This window comes from Aptenodytes patagonicus, chromosome 5 (assembly GCF_965638725.1).
Source record: "Aptenodytes patagonicus chromosome 5, bAptPat1.pri.cur, whole genome shotgun sequence".
Taxonomy (NCBI): Eukaryota; Metazoa; Chordata; class Aves; order Sphenisciformes; family Spheniscidae; genus Aptenodytes; species Aptenodytes patagonicus.
This window is the reverse complement of record NC_134953.1, coordinates 37596587-37613352: the sequence shown is the minus strand read 5'-3', so window position 1 is coordinate 37613352 and position 16766 is coordinate 37596587. Positions and strand designations below refer to the sequence as shown.

Genomic DNA, 16766 nt, shown 5'->3' with positions numbered 1-16766 from the left:
CGAGGCGGGAAGCTTGATGCCCTCTGTGCTCAGGGCAAGGGATATATGAACAGTGCAATAGTAGCAGCCCTGTAGGTAAACCCCGGCTGTCGGGCTGTAGGTTATCGCGACAGGAAGGAAACCGCGGCGCTGCCACCGCCCGCCCTGGAGGGGCCGCAGCCGCCGGGCCGGGGGCGGGTCCTCCCGCCGCCGGGGGCGCCGTTGGGTGCAGGCGAAGGGGCCGGGCCCACGCAGCGGCGGGACGGGAGGAGCTGCAGGGCCCGCAGGGAGCGGCTGAGACCGCGGCTCCTCCTCTCCGGCCATGGGTGAGCGGCGGCTGCGGCGCCCGGGGAGCGGGACCGGGCTGGACGGGGGGCGCCGGGTCCAGGGCGGGGAGAAGGGGGCCTGCGGCGGCCGCCGCCCCCAGCTGCCGGCGGTACGGCTGCGAGCTGCGTTGCGGCGGCGCCCGCACAGGCAGAAAATGTCCGCTGCGGCGGGAGCGGGGCTGAGTATGGCCCGCGGCCTCGTCGGGCGGTGGCGGTGCCGGCCTGGCGTCGGGGGCGGCCTCCGGCCCCGCGGTCTGTCAGCCAGTGCGGGAGCCCGGGCGCTGTCAGGTCTCCCTCCTCCCCAGTCGCTGGGAGGCGGCCGGCGCTCATCGAAACGGCTGGTGCGTCGGGGGACCGTGCTTTGGGAAGGCGGAGGGGTTCGTGCCGCCGAGCACGCTTTAGCGGAGAAAAATACTTGTTTCCTGCTAGCTGTCGGGTGGCGCAAGGAGACCTTATTCAGCCTGTAGCCGTAGCGACTACACGCTTGGGGGTGTTTTTGCAGTTTGCAGTAAGGGTTTGCCTGCTTATCCAAGCTGGGAGAGGAATATTGTCTGTTAGGCCAAGCCTTGCTAGTCAGACTCTGGTGAAGCTGGCGACATCAGTGCCACCTGCAAATAGTCCCTTCTGGGGCTGCTGCTTTGGGGTGAGAAGAACACTTCAGGGCCCTTCACAGCTCATTTTGCACCATGTATGTACAGTCTACCCCATACAATCCCTGACCAGCAGTTACTAGAAAACATTCTGTATGAAATTCTAAATCTTGATCTTTTTTTAAGAAGTAGGTGAAGAAAAAAAGCTATATGCAGGAGGACCATGCTTTAAAACAGACCTAAATTTGTTTCTGCCTCAGAAAGACCAGGCAAGAGGGCTGACAGTTAAAAAGACAGTAGACGTGGAAGTCTGTCTGTGGGGAGGATCAGCTCCAAAAGTCAAAATGAGGTCACCTGAAGGAATTTGTAAGATGCCTTTGGGGAAATAGACTTGAATATGTAGTGAGGGAGAGCTATCCACCTGAAGTTTGAATCGAACAAGGCTTTTTCTATGATAACATTCAGATTTAGTACTGTTGATAGCAAACCTAATAAAAAAGCAGGAAGTCTGACATGAGCTTTACCAACAGAAACGCTCCTATTGTTGCATGCCTCTATCTGTTCCAGACAGGGGTATTGATGCTGCTTTTGGTAGGGTTGGTTCAGTCCCCGGCAGGAAGTCAAGAGACAAACTAGGGAGCCATGACTGCTAACTGGGTAAATTTTTGCCAGGGCACTGTTGCTGATTGTCTGCTGTGTCTTCTAACATCTTTTAGTGTTTTCTGTTGAAGTACTGGTAAATTGAGAGACTCTAGAAGTAGTTTTTAAGGTTATCTCAGGTACATCATCTCAGTGGTTTCTTTTTCCTAGAAAACTGAGATAGATTAGGTTGTATGGTAATATGGTAATTTGATATTTGACAGGCAGTTAGGAATACGGAAAATTAGAAAGTAATTTTCTAAGTTTCTAATATATAACACCTAAATAACTAAAGCTGTGGTATGTAAGAAATGAGACAAGGCATTTCATTGCTGTTTGAGGAACCGAGAAAGTATCCATTTGTTTCAATGATTTTTTTTTTTTGGTTTTGGCTTTGATGTATACAGTTCTTTATGCTTTCTGATGTGCAAAGACATAAGGTCATATACCAATACGCAAATTTACAGTGGAAGAGGCTCGCATTTTTTCTTAGACACAAATCTGTATAGATACTTTGGCATCTGTGTCTCAGTGTCTTAAAAAAAGATGATCTGTGTTCTTCATTTGTTTTTTACTCCATTTGTTAGATTTAATTGCAGAAAACAGTAAATCATCAACTTTTTTTGCTTCTTTCCAAGTTACTTTGATCATGGTAATAAACAGAGGGCTGTTTTGTCTCTGTTTCAGTTTGGCAAAATAGAGGGTGGCCTGAATGTTTGAACTGCTTCATTACAAATGAAAATAAACTAAGAATCTCCTGAACACTGGTGTCAGTAGCAGGAACTCTAAGAAGGGGAACCTTGTCCATTCTGTCAGATTAAGATGATTTTAAAAAGCTATGGGGTTTTTACTGACTAGATTTAATCCCCAAATGTATTTTTGTGTTGTACATTTTGTAAAGTTTACCAAAAATACTTTTAAGTTAAAGCAAAACCTTTCGTTCTTAAACTTCCCTGTGTAGAAAATATTTTTTAGCTTTAGCTATATGAGAAGCTGAAATTTCAGTATATAATATGTAATATTTTCCTGAAACTGCTCCAGGTTTACTGGCTGAGACTATGTACAGCCTAAGAAGAAAAGCATGTGTTTATGTCACTGTGAAATTAAGACTACAGTGGAAAGTGATTATATATAAGAAGTATGATGTCTGTTTCTGTAGGTGGACTATAATACACCAAATAGATACTTACATTAATAGGAATGCTGCTTTGATATCATGTTAAGGGCACTGATTGCTGTTATGCAGCAGAACTTTTGAGTACACACATTGATGCCTGTGTTAATTTGCAGTTACTGACTGCGTCCGAGATGTACTGAGACAACACAGTACCTGAGAACTGACATTTCCGGCCTTGTTTTTTCATTCACCTATTAAAACAATGTAAGGTCTGTAAGGGTGTTTGTAGGAGTGGATGCTTTTCTATAACATGGTGGTTTATAGCACTTACTAAATTATTCCTTAGAGTTTATCTAGGTTAAGGTAAGTTTTTCTTTGAACAAGGTGGCCATGAAGCATTTTATTATTTTGCATCTCTTCTAAAACTTGAACCATAACTTTTTTCTCTCTTTATTGTCTTAGCTGTAAAGGACCCTACAGCCGTAGAAAGAGCAAATTTACTCAATATGGCTAAATTGAGTATCAAAGGACTCATTGAATCAGCTTTGAGCTTTGGCCGCACTCTGGATTCTGACTATCCACCTTTGCAGCAGTTCTTTGTAGTCATGGAGCACTGCCTGAAGCATGGCCTTAAAGGTGTGGTAATTGCTCTAGCTGCATATTTCTCATCCCAAACATGCCATTTTTCTTCCTTTCTTTCTTGAATGAGATAAAATCAGAGTGTGTTATGTTGCTTTAAGAAGTGAAGAAAATACATAAATTGTCACCTTTTGTGATTAACAGTGTCATTATTAATACTTCACAACATATATTTCCACATTTACCAACTTTTTCTTTTGTATACCATTTGTTGTAAATGGTCCAGGGATTACCACAACTGCATGTATGTATGTAGCTTATATTTTTAGCCAGTCATCCTTTTCATATTATTTTGTTCTAGCACAGCAATTTTATGTTCACAGCAAAGTAATTTGGAAGATGGCTTTGGATACTGGTGGCCTAACCAGTGTTGCAGTTATCTGTTATCTGGAAGTCTAGGCTCAGCAGTTAACCCTTTCACCACACCAGCTATTTGAAGGAAGCTACTCCAGTCATTTAAATTAATTCAGTTACTTAATTTTTCTTTCCCTAGTAAGAAAATCCTTTCTAAGTTACAATAAAACCATCTGGGGTCCTCTGGAACTTGTGGAGAAATTATATCCAGAAGCTGAGGAAATAGCAGCAAGTGTCAGAGATTTGCCTGGTCTTAAGTAAGTAGTATTGGTAAAATACAGCAAGAAAATAAAGGACCTGGTCGAGAATCTACAGATGTCTCATGATTTCATTTGGCATTAATCAAGCCTTTGAACAGCTAGCACATTATACTGGGGGAGAGCACAGGTGAATGAATCCTGCTAGCTTTTCATGTTCTGCACAAAACAGCTAAAAAAGTAGTATTTTTATGTTCTTTTCTGATGTTTCTGGGAGAAAAGGTTTCTGAATGGTGGACAAAAATGGTGCAAAAAGGAACAGGTTGTGTATCAAAAAGTCTGCAGTCTAGAACTGCAGCAAACGCATGAGGTCTAGTCAGCAAAGGCTGTATAAAAACAAAAGGTAACATACTGAAGAGGAAAGTATTAGGCAGCTTTTCAGATTCTTGTGTGTAGGATCCTTCTCAAATGTAAATTTATGCTGTGAACTACAATCTCCTCCCATTCCTCTGCACTCTGCTTTGGTATTTAGCTTCATAATTGGCCATACATTAAATTCCAAAAGGGTTTGGTTACACTGTGATTGGTATATGGCAGCATAAGGATTATAATTTATAGCTTTAGACCTTATTTAAAGCACATAGGTATATAAATTGTTATTTACTCTCGTATCAGGCCAGATGAAATAATACCCTTTGCCAAATGTGTTACATTCTTCCTGTCCTGATACAGCATGCAGGTTTTTTGGGGTTTTTTTTTGCATTTACGTGCTTACTGCTTCTAAGTGTGCAAGCACTAGAAGAGGAGGATCCAAAGGTTTAGGTTTAATTTGATGGTTATTAATGTTTGCTAGTTGCATACATTTTCTTCTTTTTTGAATTGTCTTTCTAAGATACCCCTGAGTTTGTAAACAAGTATGAGTTAAAGCTAGAATTCAGTACGTGTTGTGTAGACCCAGAGAATAGGATTGGGAAGGCAAGCTTGTGTGATGAGTTGTAATGGACATTCAGTTACTTTTCTCACAATTCCTCTGAAGACTTTATAAGCAAGTTGCAGAAAGGAGTCTGAATTGTGGCAGACGTTTTGCTTCAGCTAGAAACAGGACTTTCAAGATTATCTTTACAGGCGCTGTCAGGTTAAGAGGAAGGTACTTACAGGAAAACAGCACCACTCTTAAAAATTCTTTCCATACTGCTAGCCCTGTACTGTGTGAGAACAAAGCACATTGAAATACAACAGTGTGTAGAAAGTTGCATGTTTTCACTCTCTGAACAAAACAGTTAATTTTACTGTCAGGCTCTTGTGCCTTCTCTATTCCTGTTCTTTCCAGGGTCTGCTCCCAAGCCCAGCTGAGTTGATGAAAATTTTTCTGATACTATCCCAAAGCTTGGAGTCAAAGCCTAGACATTATGGCTTCCCAGACTGCATTGCTCAACTAGTAGTTTAAAATACCTTTTCAGAAATACCAATTGCTGTACCAATAGACTGATAAGATATTTAAGACAGTGAATTAATTGATATATTGTTGATTTCAGACTGTTTGTCTTCATGCCCTTTTTTTCAGAACACCACTGGGCCGTGCTCGGGCCTGGTTACGGTTAGCACTAATGCAGAAGAAAATGGCTGACTATCTTCGCTGTTTAATCATTCAGAGAGATCTTCTCAGGTAAACAATTAAGTAGATTTTGTTTATAGTCTATTTTTAGAGGTTTAGTATCCTGAAAAAAAAAAATATTATTTTCTGTTTGCTACTTTTTAATGTGCCCTTAGTGTAGCAAGGTGTAGCTACTCGCTTGTGGGCTGATTTTTTCCAGTCCTCAGGGTAGAGGGACCAAACACCGCTGCCTCATCAAGACTGAGGGCCAGCAGACAGGTGAAGAGATTTTTCCTCCCCATCATGTAGGGGGGCCTTCTGCAACGTGCCTGACTATTCTTTCATACATGAGGGTGATGGGGAAGGGCTCCCGCTGCATTCCTCCACCGTGCAGAGTATGGACTAGAAGCCTCTGGAGAGGAAATGAATTCACCCCTACCATATGCATGGTTTCCTACTGAGCTACCATTGCATGGAGGACGATTGCCTTCAACTTTCCTTTCACAGTTCTAAAACTGGCATTGCTCTCTTCTAGTGTAACTTCTCCTTTCTGATGGGGTAGTTGAAGCACAAAGGGAAAAAAAAACTTGTCATCTTAATTTCAGTTCTATAACCTATACGTATTTTTAAGACTTTTCTTGTATGCCTAGATAATACTGGTATGTCAGGATGACATTGGTGTTCAACAGCTATGGACTTTTCCATTGAAAGCACAGTTTATTTCATGGAGTCTAAAAGTTTATTTAAAAAATGCAAGGAGGAGGAAGTCAATGTTGGTATTCTGTTGTTTAGTGGGGTGTTTTTCTTTTAAAAGCCATTTCAGCCCTTTCCGTTTCTCTTCTCTTACCCATTTAATCTCTTACTTGGCTTCTTTAATTTCGAGCATGTGTTCATTGAAGTCAAGACCTTTTTTCACACAAGGTAAATTTTTTACCATTCTTCTTTTGCGTTCTCTAGTGTTTTTTAGCAACATAGGAATTGTCTGACTCAACATGGCCAAACATCCATCTGTTGCAGTATTCTATTCAAAAGTGGCTAATAGCAAGCGAAGAGCCTTTTTTTTTTTCCTTCTCAAAAGGCAAAATAAGTCTTGCCCTGCAGATTTCCCAGCCCTCCAGCAGCTTGTGGCTCAGATTTCTGGAGCCAAAGGTAGTATCTCTAATAGCCTCTGAGACAAACCATGCACTTTCAATTTTTAAATATTTGTGAGGTGAAAGTATGGGCAGACCCAGTTCATCTTTAAGGATGTTGGAGTAAGGCTAAAATAAGAGAAACAATTCGGATTTAGATGTCACTTATTATTAATTTATTGCGTGTAAATATACTGAATAGACCAATAAGATGCAATTTTCTTCTTTAACAGTGAATTTTATGAGTATCATGCACTAATGATGGAGGAAGAAGGAGCAGTTATTGTTGGGCTATTAGTTGGGTTAAATGTGATAGATGCTAACCTGTGTGTGAAGGGAGAAGACCTAGATTCACAAGTAAGTCAATACAGGTAAAGTAATGTACATGCAATCCGTAAGATTTTTATGTACAGTGAATTTTGTTACTATGGAGTTGTGACTTATCAGAAATCTTACTAGAGACTGTTCAGGGCGTGATCCCGCTCCTGGATCAGTGGGGGCTGTTGCATCAGCCTCAGTATCAGTTGGGTCAGACCTTTAGATGGTGATAATTGTCAGAGTGCAAGGATAAAGTTTTATGCTTTGTCATCAAATGGATGCAATAGTAGCAATGCAGAGTTCTTTCCATCTTAATTGCATAACATCCTTTTCCTTTGCGGGAGAGGTATAGGTCCGTGATCAGTTTATCCCATTCATTCATAATAAGAATGTTTCAAGAACCTGAAACAACAACTCACTTCGCATAGTGTAATAAAAGACCTTATAAGAGGGTGACTGCTTTCAGTCTGCAAAACAAGACTTAGAATTCTTCCTCCTTTGCAAAGTGCTTTGACTTTGGACTCTGATCTTTTCCGAGAAAATCTTGACAGATTATTTTTAAAGGCAGATGCACAAGTATTTATAAATAAATGTAGGCTGTGTTCAGTCCTGATTGTTTTTGTCCAGCTTCTTTGTGGAAAAAAATCATAATGGTTTAAGTGATTATTTACTGTATTTCAGCATATATTTGATGAAAAAGCAATTTCTATGGCAAAGAATGTGAATCATAGGGTTAACTTGTCTTAGATTGTTCATTCTAGTTACTATCTAATGTTCTAGGCACTGATCTTGCGTACCAGAAGACATAATATTGAAAAGCTTGTAATTATATAAAACTTACCGATGTGGTCTTGAGAATTATATGTGTGTATTATAAATCACAAAATCTGTTGCTAGCTACACATTTGTTATCTAGGTCACTTGGTGGCTTTGCTATATGATGGGACATAAAACTTGATTTGAGAAGGTAGTAGTGGCTGTCCAGATGAGATTTTAGAGCAATTCTTTTTGTGAAGAGTGTAAATAAGGCACCTTCTCAGAAAAGCCAGAAGAAGCAAGTTGTACTGAGCAGAAAGAGAAACTTCTGAAGGATGATGGAAGTTGCATCTGGGAGCATAGTTTTGGTATGTTAGAAAAATGCCATTCAATGGTGAAATGTGTCTCTGCACCCAGGGAGAATTAAAACAAAGTAACCTCTATAGAGATAACATTTTACTTTTTTAGAGAGAGTATTTTGCTTTAATAGGCAAAATATGTTTTTTAAAAAGCTTTTGGGGGAGAGACTTTTTAGAAAAGATATGGAAAGAACAAGTAGAAGACCATCATAGGAAACTTGACAGGAGAGCATTGTACAAACCAAGGAAATGTTAGACTTAAGCAAGTTACTTGTATTCAAAAGCTAAAGGGAGCTCAGGAAGGAAGCAGTAGATCAGAGAAATTGAAATACTTTTGTAAAGAGGCTGCTAGAGACCAAAAAGGAAGGGTTTTGGTAAAGCAAATGTGGTTAAATACTTTTGTTAGAGGTTCATGAATAGAGTTGGAAGCAGAACTCATGGTAATGTTATTTATAGTATATATGATTAAATTACAATTGAATAGAAAATAAATTAATTAGATTCAGATTTAGAAGGTTTAAAAAAATGAATGCAGTTGAGCTGGCACACCTGGGAATCAGCAGCTGTGGAGAGGTAGCATTATTTGGCAAAGAGTATTGAAAAGCTAAACATGGGGGAAACATCAGTTTGGGAGATGTGCTGTGATAGGAAATCATGTGAAACACTATAGACAAATTATCACAAGTCTGCTCAATCAGTGATAGGGTCGAGTAGTATCTGATAATTCCCCAAATGAAAGTCTTCCAGTAAGTTCTTGGCTAAGCTTAGTCAGAGGTAAGAAGTCATCTTTTCTTTTGGATTTGGTACCTGGCACATTGTTAATTTTGGTCAAAGGTAACATAATTCTTGACAAATACGTGAGACTACGCTTTAAAAAAAAAAAAAAATCTTGTTTAAAATGTTACGGTTCAGTTTTTTGAGCTTCTGGCTGAAACTGGACCAATCTTAAAAAAGCTGATGTAACTGAGGTTTTAGTAATTATGTAGATACAAGACCATGAATATCAACAGCAGTTACTTGTATGATATGAAACTCTGTACATTTGCTTTCCCCTAGGTTGGGGTGATCGATTTCTCTATGTATTTAAAGAGTGATGATGACGTTGGGGGTAAGGAAAGGTATGTCCCCACCAAATACCTCAGATTTTGCATCTTAACAAATGATTTCTTGACTGGTGTCCTGTTCTTTGTAGAAATAAGTCAGGTTCCCTAAAGATGAAGTTTTCTGATCTCGCAGTGTTGAGAAAAATTGTACGCTACATTGTTCTGTATTACTAGTTTGCTGGACCAATAGTTGCACTCTGAAGCAAGCCTCAGCAACGTTACCTACTTCCTTTACCTGATGGACAGTATTGGAGGATTGCAAGGCGGCAGTGAAAAAGAACCTGCTAACCTTTAAGCCCTCACCTTGGGATTTAGTCAGTATATCAAAGAACCAGAGTTACAGCAGAGTAAATAAACATTCTTTTTCTTTTGAGACTGTATATGTTCTTATGTTTGAAGTAGAGAAATTGTTTGCAATTAAAGCATTGGGTTTTTTTGTCTCTCACTGATGTAACAACATGTAAGTTATTGACTTCATGACTGTGAGATGAAGTTCTTCCTTTCTTTTTAAAAAGCACAATTAAGATGGACATTTACATATGATAGAGATGTATGTTTTCAGTACATAGTTCACTACATCATTTTCTTAAAGCTAATTTTATTATGTGCTTGCTTTAGAAATGTACAGATCGCTGCAATTTTGGACCAAAAGAATTATGTTGAAGAACTAAACAGACAACTGAAGTAAGTATTACTTTGAAGTATGCATGTCAGTCCAGGCTTACAGGTAAAACACCTCTAATTCCTTTTGTACCACAGCTTTGTGAGAGAGAACTTCAGAGAAAGGGATGCAAATTCTTCATGTTTAGACTGAGGACGTAATGAAGTTAGAAAGGATATGCTCTTCTGGAGAGACTCAGGAAGTCTCAGTTTTCATGCTTTTTTTTTTGACAGTCAGAACCTTTATTCTTCAAAGAAATGAAAAACAGCAGGCCAAAACTGATCAAGGTCCTCACGATGCATAACTTCACAGGAATGCAAAGCTTGATCTGGATTTTAACTGCATTCTCTTTAACGGTTTTCAAAAAGTATTATTGAGTGTTCTGGGTGAATCCACATGTTTTTGTTTCTTTGTCTTTCATAATATTTAGTTTGTAGCTTTAATGCCTAGGACCAAAACTGAATAGGTTCATTGCTTGCTGGAAACTACTTATACATTGTAGGTTGTGGTTCCTGTAAAAACAGTTTTCAGGAAAGCAGCCTTTCCCCGTTACTTGGCTGGATGGAGCAAACCTAGTCCACCACTGTGTTTGTTACTGTACAAATAGAGGAACAGTGATTGTAATTCTCTGAGGAGTATTGTACAAAATTAAACAGTGCGAGGAGCTAAAAAAGAGAAAAAAAACCACCCCCAAAACCAAACAACAAACCCACAAAGAACTTCTGTAGAATCTGTAGTATAGCTGATCTTCTTGATCCCTTTTTGAAATGTAATTGTATTTTTTCATTTTTAATGCTGGTAATCTTGATCGTTAGTTACTATATGGCTACAGTTGGGGTAAAGGTATGCTGATCTGAAATTGTGTCAGTCACTGAGCAGAAACCTTCAACAGGACAGAATAACTGAGTGCGTCAAGTATGAGCAGAATGAAAGTTAAGCAGGAGAAAGGAACTATCACAATTAAGAATAGTGGTGTTTCTGTGATGGTAGCTGTCATTATTCAGGTGAGCCTCTGTGCATTGAGTATGTTCTTGTACACTGGTTTATGCATAGAATTACTTGCAAACCAGTGGTTCACCAACTCTCCTGTTTTATTTCAGGTCAGCTGTTCCTTTCCAGACATCCTAAAATGCATTAATCTCCTCTACCTTGCCATTCTTAAAGAACTGGTAACTTCTGAGTAACACCACAATAGAAATACGTGGAAAAGTAAACGGTGTTACAGAATAGGGTTTTTTTTTCTGCGTGTGAAGTGCAGCCTAAAAAAGTGTGCTTACAGCAGAAATAGGAGAAGGCCTGTATGTAGTTTGATACGATAAAAAACCACAGAGTAATAAAAGTCTGATGAGACTTCTAAATGAAGTCAAGAAGCATCAAGAAAGAGATAGCCTGAGGATAAATCTCAAAAAATGTGGAGAAGCAAATAATTTTGTAAAAGAAATGGGTTTTGGAGGAAGAGAACCTGGAGAATGGTTTCGTTATACGGGGGGAAAAACCCAAGAAGATTGTAAACTGTCTTTTAAGGGAACTCATTAAACGTTTGGATACAATATAGTTGTGAGGATAAAGGAAGGGGAGAATACATGTATACTCACACGCAACCAGGAGTTTAAGTGACAGGGATGACATTGGGAGTTGGAAAGAAGTATATAAATGTTCAACAAGGGAGACTAATTTTCTTATATTTAGGAAAACCTCAAATAATGGGAGCAGACCTTTTAGCACTTAGCCATTAATCACTGTACCTCGCATTAAAGCCTTTGAGCTTGGTTGAATGAGTTTTGATGTAATTTTGAATAAGTTTTTTCTTTTTCTCTTTCAGTAGCACAGTTAGCAGTCTACATGCAAGAGTTGATTCACTAGAGAAATCAAACACTAAACTGATCGAAGAGGTATTATTTTCTTTTAGTAATGTGTAATAGATATTATTTACTCTCAAACACTATTTTTCTAAATATACTTAAATTATTTTAATCTATGTAAGTTCTGTATAATATGTTCAAATACCTTTATTTTGGCTTGAGGAAAAGGTGCAGTAGATGCAGGCATTTGAAGTCAGCTTGCCTAGGTAGCCTGCAGCATCAGTAAATTAATTCTGTAGAACATCTCAATTTCCCGCTTTGGACAAAACCAGAAGAGAAGCCTTTCTTAATGCCAGCTGTCAGTCTGATTTTGTGCAGATGACTAGTCCATAATGGATGACACCAGTTGCTACAAAGAGACAGAAAGTAGTTCACCAAGCAATTTCTGTTACTGTTCTCAGCTTTAGCCAAAGGATTGTTTCTTGCTTATTTACCATATGCTTATATACAGTTTTTAGACTTGTCTAGCTCTGGTTTTGTATTTATATCCTATATTTCGGGTTATCTTTGCTGCTTGACTAGATTCCAATATTTTTAGCTTTATAAGAGAAAGTACAGGTTTTTTTAATGCGAGCTGCTTGAGAAATAGTTAATGAAGTGGAAAATTGGAATGTCTAAATTCAGCTGTTGAAGGGATAGCTAGCTCACTCTGGGTATTAATGTATCCAGATAGAGGGAAAACATTTTTTCTGAGTGTTAATTCTCAGAGTATTCTGGTTCCTTTACAAGCCTTCAGCTCAATTGTCTACCTATTTTGATCAGCTGGTTTATAATTCTGACATTAAGGTATATACTGTAGGGCCCCGTTATAATGTTTCCTTTTTTGTAAATATGTTTTCTTTTCATCAGGGAGAGGTTTTCTTAGGTAAATTGCTCCATATGATATATTAAGATGTCCAAAAAAGAACAAAACTGGATATATTTGAATCCAAATAGAAAGAAAAAAATTAGGATGAGGAAAGGGAATTGAGGGTCTTTAAGTCATAATGAAGCAATGAAAAGAAAGCATATTCTTTACCAGACATGAAATAATGAAGTATCTTTAATACGCATGCTGTTGTGTAATGAAAGTGACTCGTTACTAAAACCAGGAGCTTTATGTTTTCTTTAAAAACAATTAAACCTCTGTTTGGTAGACTATGAGAATAGAGCAGAGAATGTCTTGGTCTTGCATTCATCAGAACATTTTTTTCTTTATTTCCACTCACAAAAGAGATCACGCTGCTTTTCCTTCCCCCCCCCCCCCCTTTTTTTTTTTCTTTTCAGTTAGCTATAGCCAAAAATAATATAATTAAACTTCAGGAAGAAAACCATCAATTAAGGAGTGAAAATACTCTTATTTTAATGAAAACACAGCATCATCTAGAGGTATGTCAGTTTTACCACATTTAACGTAGTAACATCATGTGGTTCATTGTCATTCAAATGTTCTTACATTGCAACTTGAAGTAATCAGTAGCTGGGCCAAATCTAAAACAACTTTTATTAGGGAAAGGACCTATTAAATCTGTGAAGCTTTATAATGGCATAAATATATCAAAATTATAGGACACTAGATTGTTTTATAACCATGTGCAAATTTTGTAGCATTTTTCCTTGTATTCTTTCTGTTTTTCTTCCCTTCTTCCTGTTTTCTGTAGACTGTAAGCTATATCTAAGAGCATTTAAGGCAATATTATCTGAAAATCTTGTCAAAATAGTGTGTGTTTTAGTTGGCAAACTGTCTATTCTGACCTGTCTCATTATATAGAATGTCATTTGGAGTAATCGTGTATCCAATTGCTGAACTTTTTTTTTAAGCTGTGATTTGTAGCTCCATATGTAACTTCTTGTATGTGTTTTACAGGATAATTGGTAAAAGCACAGGTTAAGCAGGTGTTTGGATTGCTCAGTACTGAAACAGTTGTGTATTAGAGTGACTTACTGAAGGACTGTACTGCAGTACAGATGTTTGTTTTGCTAGATTTACTCAATTCTCATTATAAAACTGATGACCGCATAGCAGAAACAGCTCTTTCCATGTTTGTACTGTGCTTAGAGAATGTATTTTTAAGCTTTTTTCTTTTCCCACAAGTGATAGATTTATGCTATTAATTGCTAAACTTGTGGTGAAGAAAGATAGATTCTCTCTATCTTTGTAGGCAACTAAGGTGGATGTTGAAGCAGAACTTCAAACATACAAACACTCCAGGCAGGGTTTAGATGAAATGTACAATGAAGCACGTCGACAGCTTCGAGAAGAATCACAACTTCGACAAGTAAGTGTTCTTTTCTAGGATTACACAGCACTTCTAGAAAATATTATGCTTGAGAAGAGTCAGTATATAAATATTTCTATTTTGCTTTTGCTGAGCTTAGATGCTGCCTTTAATCAACTTTAATGACCTTTTCTCTGACTGTAATAAAAAGGTTTTTTTAACGAAGCAATCAATACATCAATATTTCTGTAACAATGTTGCTAAAGCATAGTAAAGAAAATACATTTTCTTTGAGAAATTTTTAGGCAAATTGTTAGCAATACTGTATGCTCTGTATGTATGCTAAATCTTGTGAAAATAGAAATCCTTTAGTTCTATTTTTGTAATTAATACTTAGGCAACTCTATGCAACACTGGCAGACTAATTTCTTATTATGTGAGTTGTCTTCTCCTAGAGTTAAAAAAACAACATCGGTCACTAAGTACATGAGAGCGTAATGTTTGTGTAGTGGATAATTTGCAAAGTTAAAGAGGGGCAGAATTTCTGAAGTGGTGAAATAGGTGGTGCTGCAGCTCTGTTAGAATTAACTTTTGTCTTTTTCAAAACAGTGATAAAATGTTGCATAATTATTTAAATATTCTCTGTTGCATTGTGTTTGTGTTTTATAGGATATGGAGAATGAGTTAGTGGTTCAAGTTAGTATGAAACATGAGATAGAACTTGCAATGAAGTTGCTGGAGAAGGACATCCACGAGAAGCAGGATACCCTCATAGGCCTTCGACAGCAGCTTGATGAAGTTAAAGCAATTAACATGGAAATGTACCAAAAGCTGCAGGTAAAGGAACAATCTGCTGTTAAACTGATGAAACGACTTTGACTGGAGTGAGAGAGATGCATTACCATTTTGTTTAGTTAACTACTGCTGTTTCCGTAATTTTTGGTTTCCTTCCGCTTCTTAGGTCAGCTTGTCATTTTGGAACATTACTGATGCAAGCATGATTTCACACAAAGCAGTTCTTAAGGCAGTCACTTAATGTTAGTGGGTTTATAGAAGAAAAGAGCATGAGAATAAGATCATGGCCTAATAACGTGCTGTGTGGAATAGAGAGAGTAATAGTATATCTAGTGATAATGACACTTTTTGGCCTGCGTTGTATAAAAAAAACGAGAATGTAGGCACGTGGTGAGGAGTTAAAGAGGAGATCTGAACTTTCAAAGTAAGGAAAGGCATTTGGAAAACAAGGTTGTGTTAAATGGAAAAAGCTAATTACAGGTTGGTTTTTTTTTAATCTGTTAACAAATTAAGAAAATCTGTAACAATGCAATGCTTCTTTGGGAGAATATGGATCTCAGAGACCCAACATGCAGTTAACAAGTGACCAAACACCAGGGAAGTTTAGCAGTGAATTATTTATGCAGAACATAAATTTGATTTATGGAATAAATTATCAAAAACAGCACAAGAAACCAGTCAAATCTGGCAGAATGAGAGGAAAAAAATTAAGATGTTGCAGAGACGTAATTGAGATGGTGGACAAAGCATGCTACTTTTCCACCTGCAACTGTGAGGAAACTGGACTAGAGGAAGAGAAATAAAAATAGAGCTGGAAAGAAAAATAAGAAGAGAATGTCCTTCAGTATGTTAGGATCTGTAGGGGTTTGTTTTTCTTTTAAAGCTGTACTTCTGGGGACTGTGGGTAACACTGATTTCGCTTAATGACATTCAGATACTCTTCCTGGGCAGAGTAAAACGGTTTAGTCATGCCCAACCTCTGCTGTTTAGGGACCAGTTGATAGTGTTGATCTGTATAGCAAGGATAATGCTCTACCTTTTATTTAGATCTTCAAGCTGTGGTTGTAACAGCTCTGCAAGCAATCAAAATTGTGAAATGTGTTAGTAAAATTCTTAAAAGATTTTTAGGTGCATATGGTAGTTTGATAAGAGTTGGAGAACCTTAGGATTTCCAGGACTAAGCATCTTAGCTTGTTATTGGTACGGTTCTGATGAGCTACTTAAAACGATGATCAGTGAATTTAAGTTGACTTGCAAAATGATTAACTAAGAAAGGAAACCAAAATGAAAAATGTATACTTATTAAATAGCATCTACACTTGCAAAGTACAAAACTACAAATTTGCTAGGCATAAAATTTTAAATACTGTCAGCTACATTTTTTAGATTGGAATGGTTAAAAAGAATCAAAACCTGAAGCCATTTTAATATTTTTCCCTTTAGATATTGAAGAAAAAAAAACCCATGAAGTAACAGTGTAATGTATACCTACTTCAGTTTTAACCTTTTTTGTAACACAGGTTTCTGAAGATGCTATGAAAGAAAAGAATGAAATAATTGGTCGATTAGAGGATAAGACCAATCAAATTAATGCAACTATGAAACAACTAGAACAAAGGTACAGGTCCATCTTTGTTTTTCTTCATTCATTTCTCCATCCCCTTACATTTTACTTCATTCCTACACAGTTGCCACTGAAATGTAACTTTCAACTAGAAAATTTAAAAACAACCTTTCTGAAACTTTAACTAGTGCTTTACTGTTTGGTTTTTTTTTTTCTTTTTAACAAATACACTTATTTTAAATACAAACTTAATCTTTCATTTTTCTTCCTCCACCATTTTTCTTCCAGTCCTAGGTTTTTGTGCTGATATCAAAAGTTGTTCTTTCAGCTGCTTCAAAATTCTGATTCATTATTACCTCTTTTTTTTTTCCCCCCACCTGAATGAAATGCAATAGAAACCAAAGCATTAATCTTGCTTATACTTAAGCATGTGCTTAATATAAACATTTAATGCCTTAATGGATCATTGCTGTATTTGCTGAAGCTCTTGAAATTGTTGTCCGTTGCTTTGGAAGTACCATTATTTTCAATGACGTAATGAGTTTTTACACTGAAAGGTTGAAAAGTGAAAGACTAAAATTCCGG

General features: G+C 37.8%; 1 protein-coding gene across 3 annotated transcripts in view; it reads left to right on the top strand.

The window, feature by feature from the left end:
* The first annotated feature begins 245 nt into the window (after positions 1-245).
* RUFY2 (RUN and FYVE domain containing 2) overlaps positions 246-16766 on the top strand; it is a 30682-nt gene continuing 14161 nt past the window's right edge. For 2 of the 3 annotated variants that reach the window (XM_076339387.1, XM_076339389.1), the window contains exons 1-12: positions 246-305; positions 3114-3287; positions 3784-3901; positions 5406-5507; positions 6799-6922; positions 9055-9116; positions 9720-9785; positions 11585-11654; positions 12891-12992; positions 13766-13882; positions 14492-14659; positions 16138-16235. In XM_076339387.1, the coding sequence (XP_076195502.1) occupies positions 302-305; positions 3114-3287; positions 3784-3901; positions 5406-5507; positions 6799-6922; positions 9055-9116; positions 9720-9785; positions 11585-11654; positions 12891-12992; positions 13766-13882; positions 14492-14659; positions 16138-16235 (1205 nt within the window). In that variant the 5' untranslated portion in view covers positions 246-301. The remainder of the gene's footprint in view (positions 306-3113; positions 3288-3783; positions 3902-5405; positions 5508-6798; positions 6923-9054; positions 9117-9719; positions 9786-11584; positions 11655-12890; positions 12993-13765; positions 13883-14491; positions 14660-16137; positions 16236-16766) is intronic. The other variant, XM_076339388.1, reaches the window with a different exon arrangement.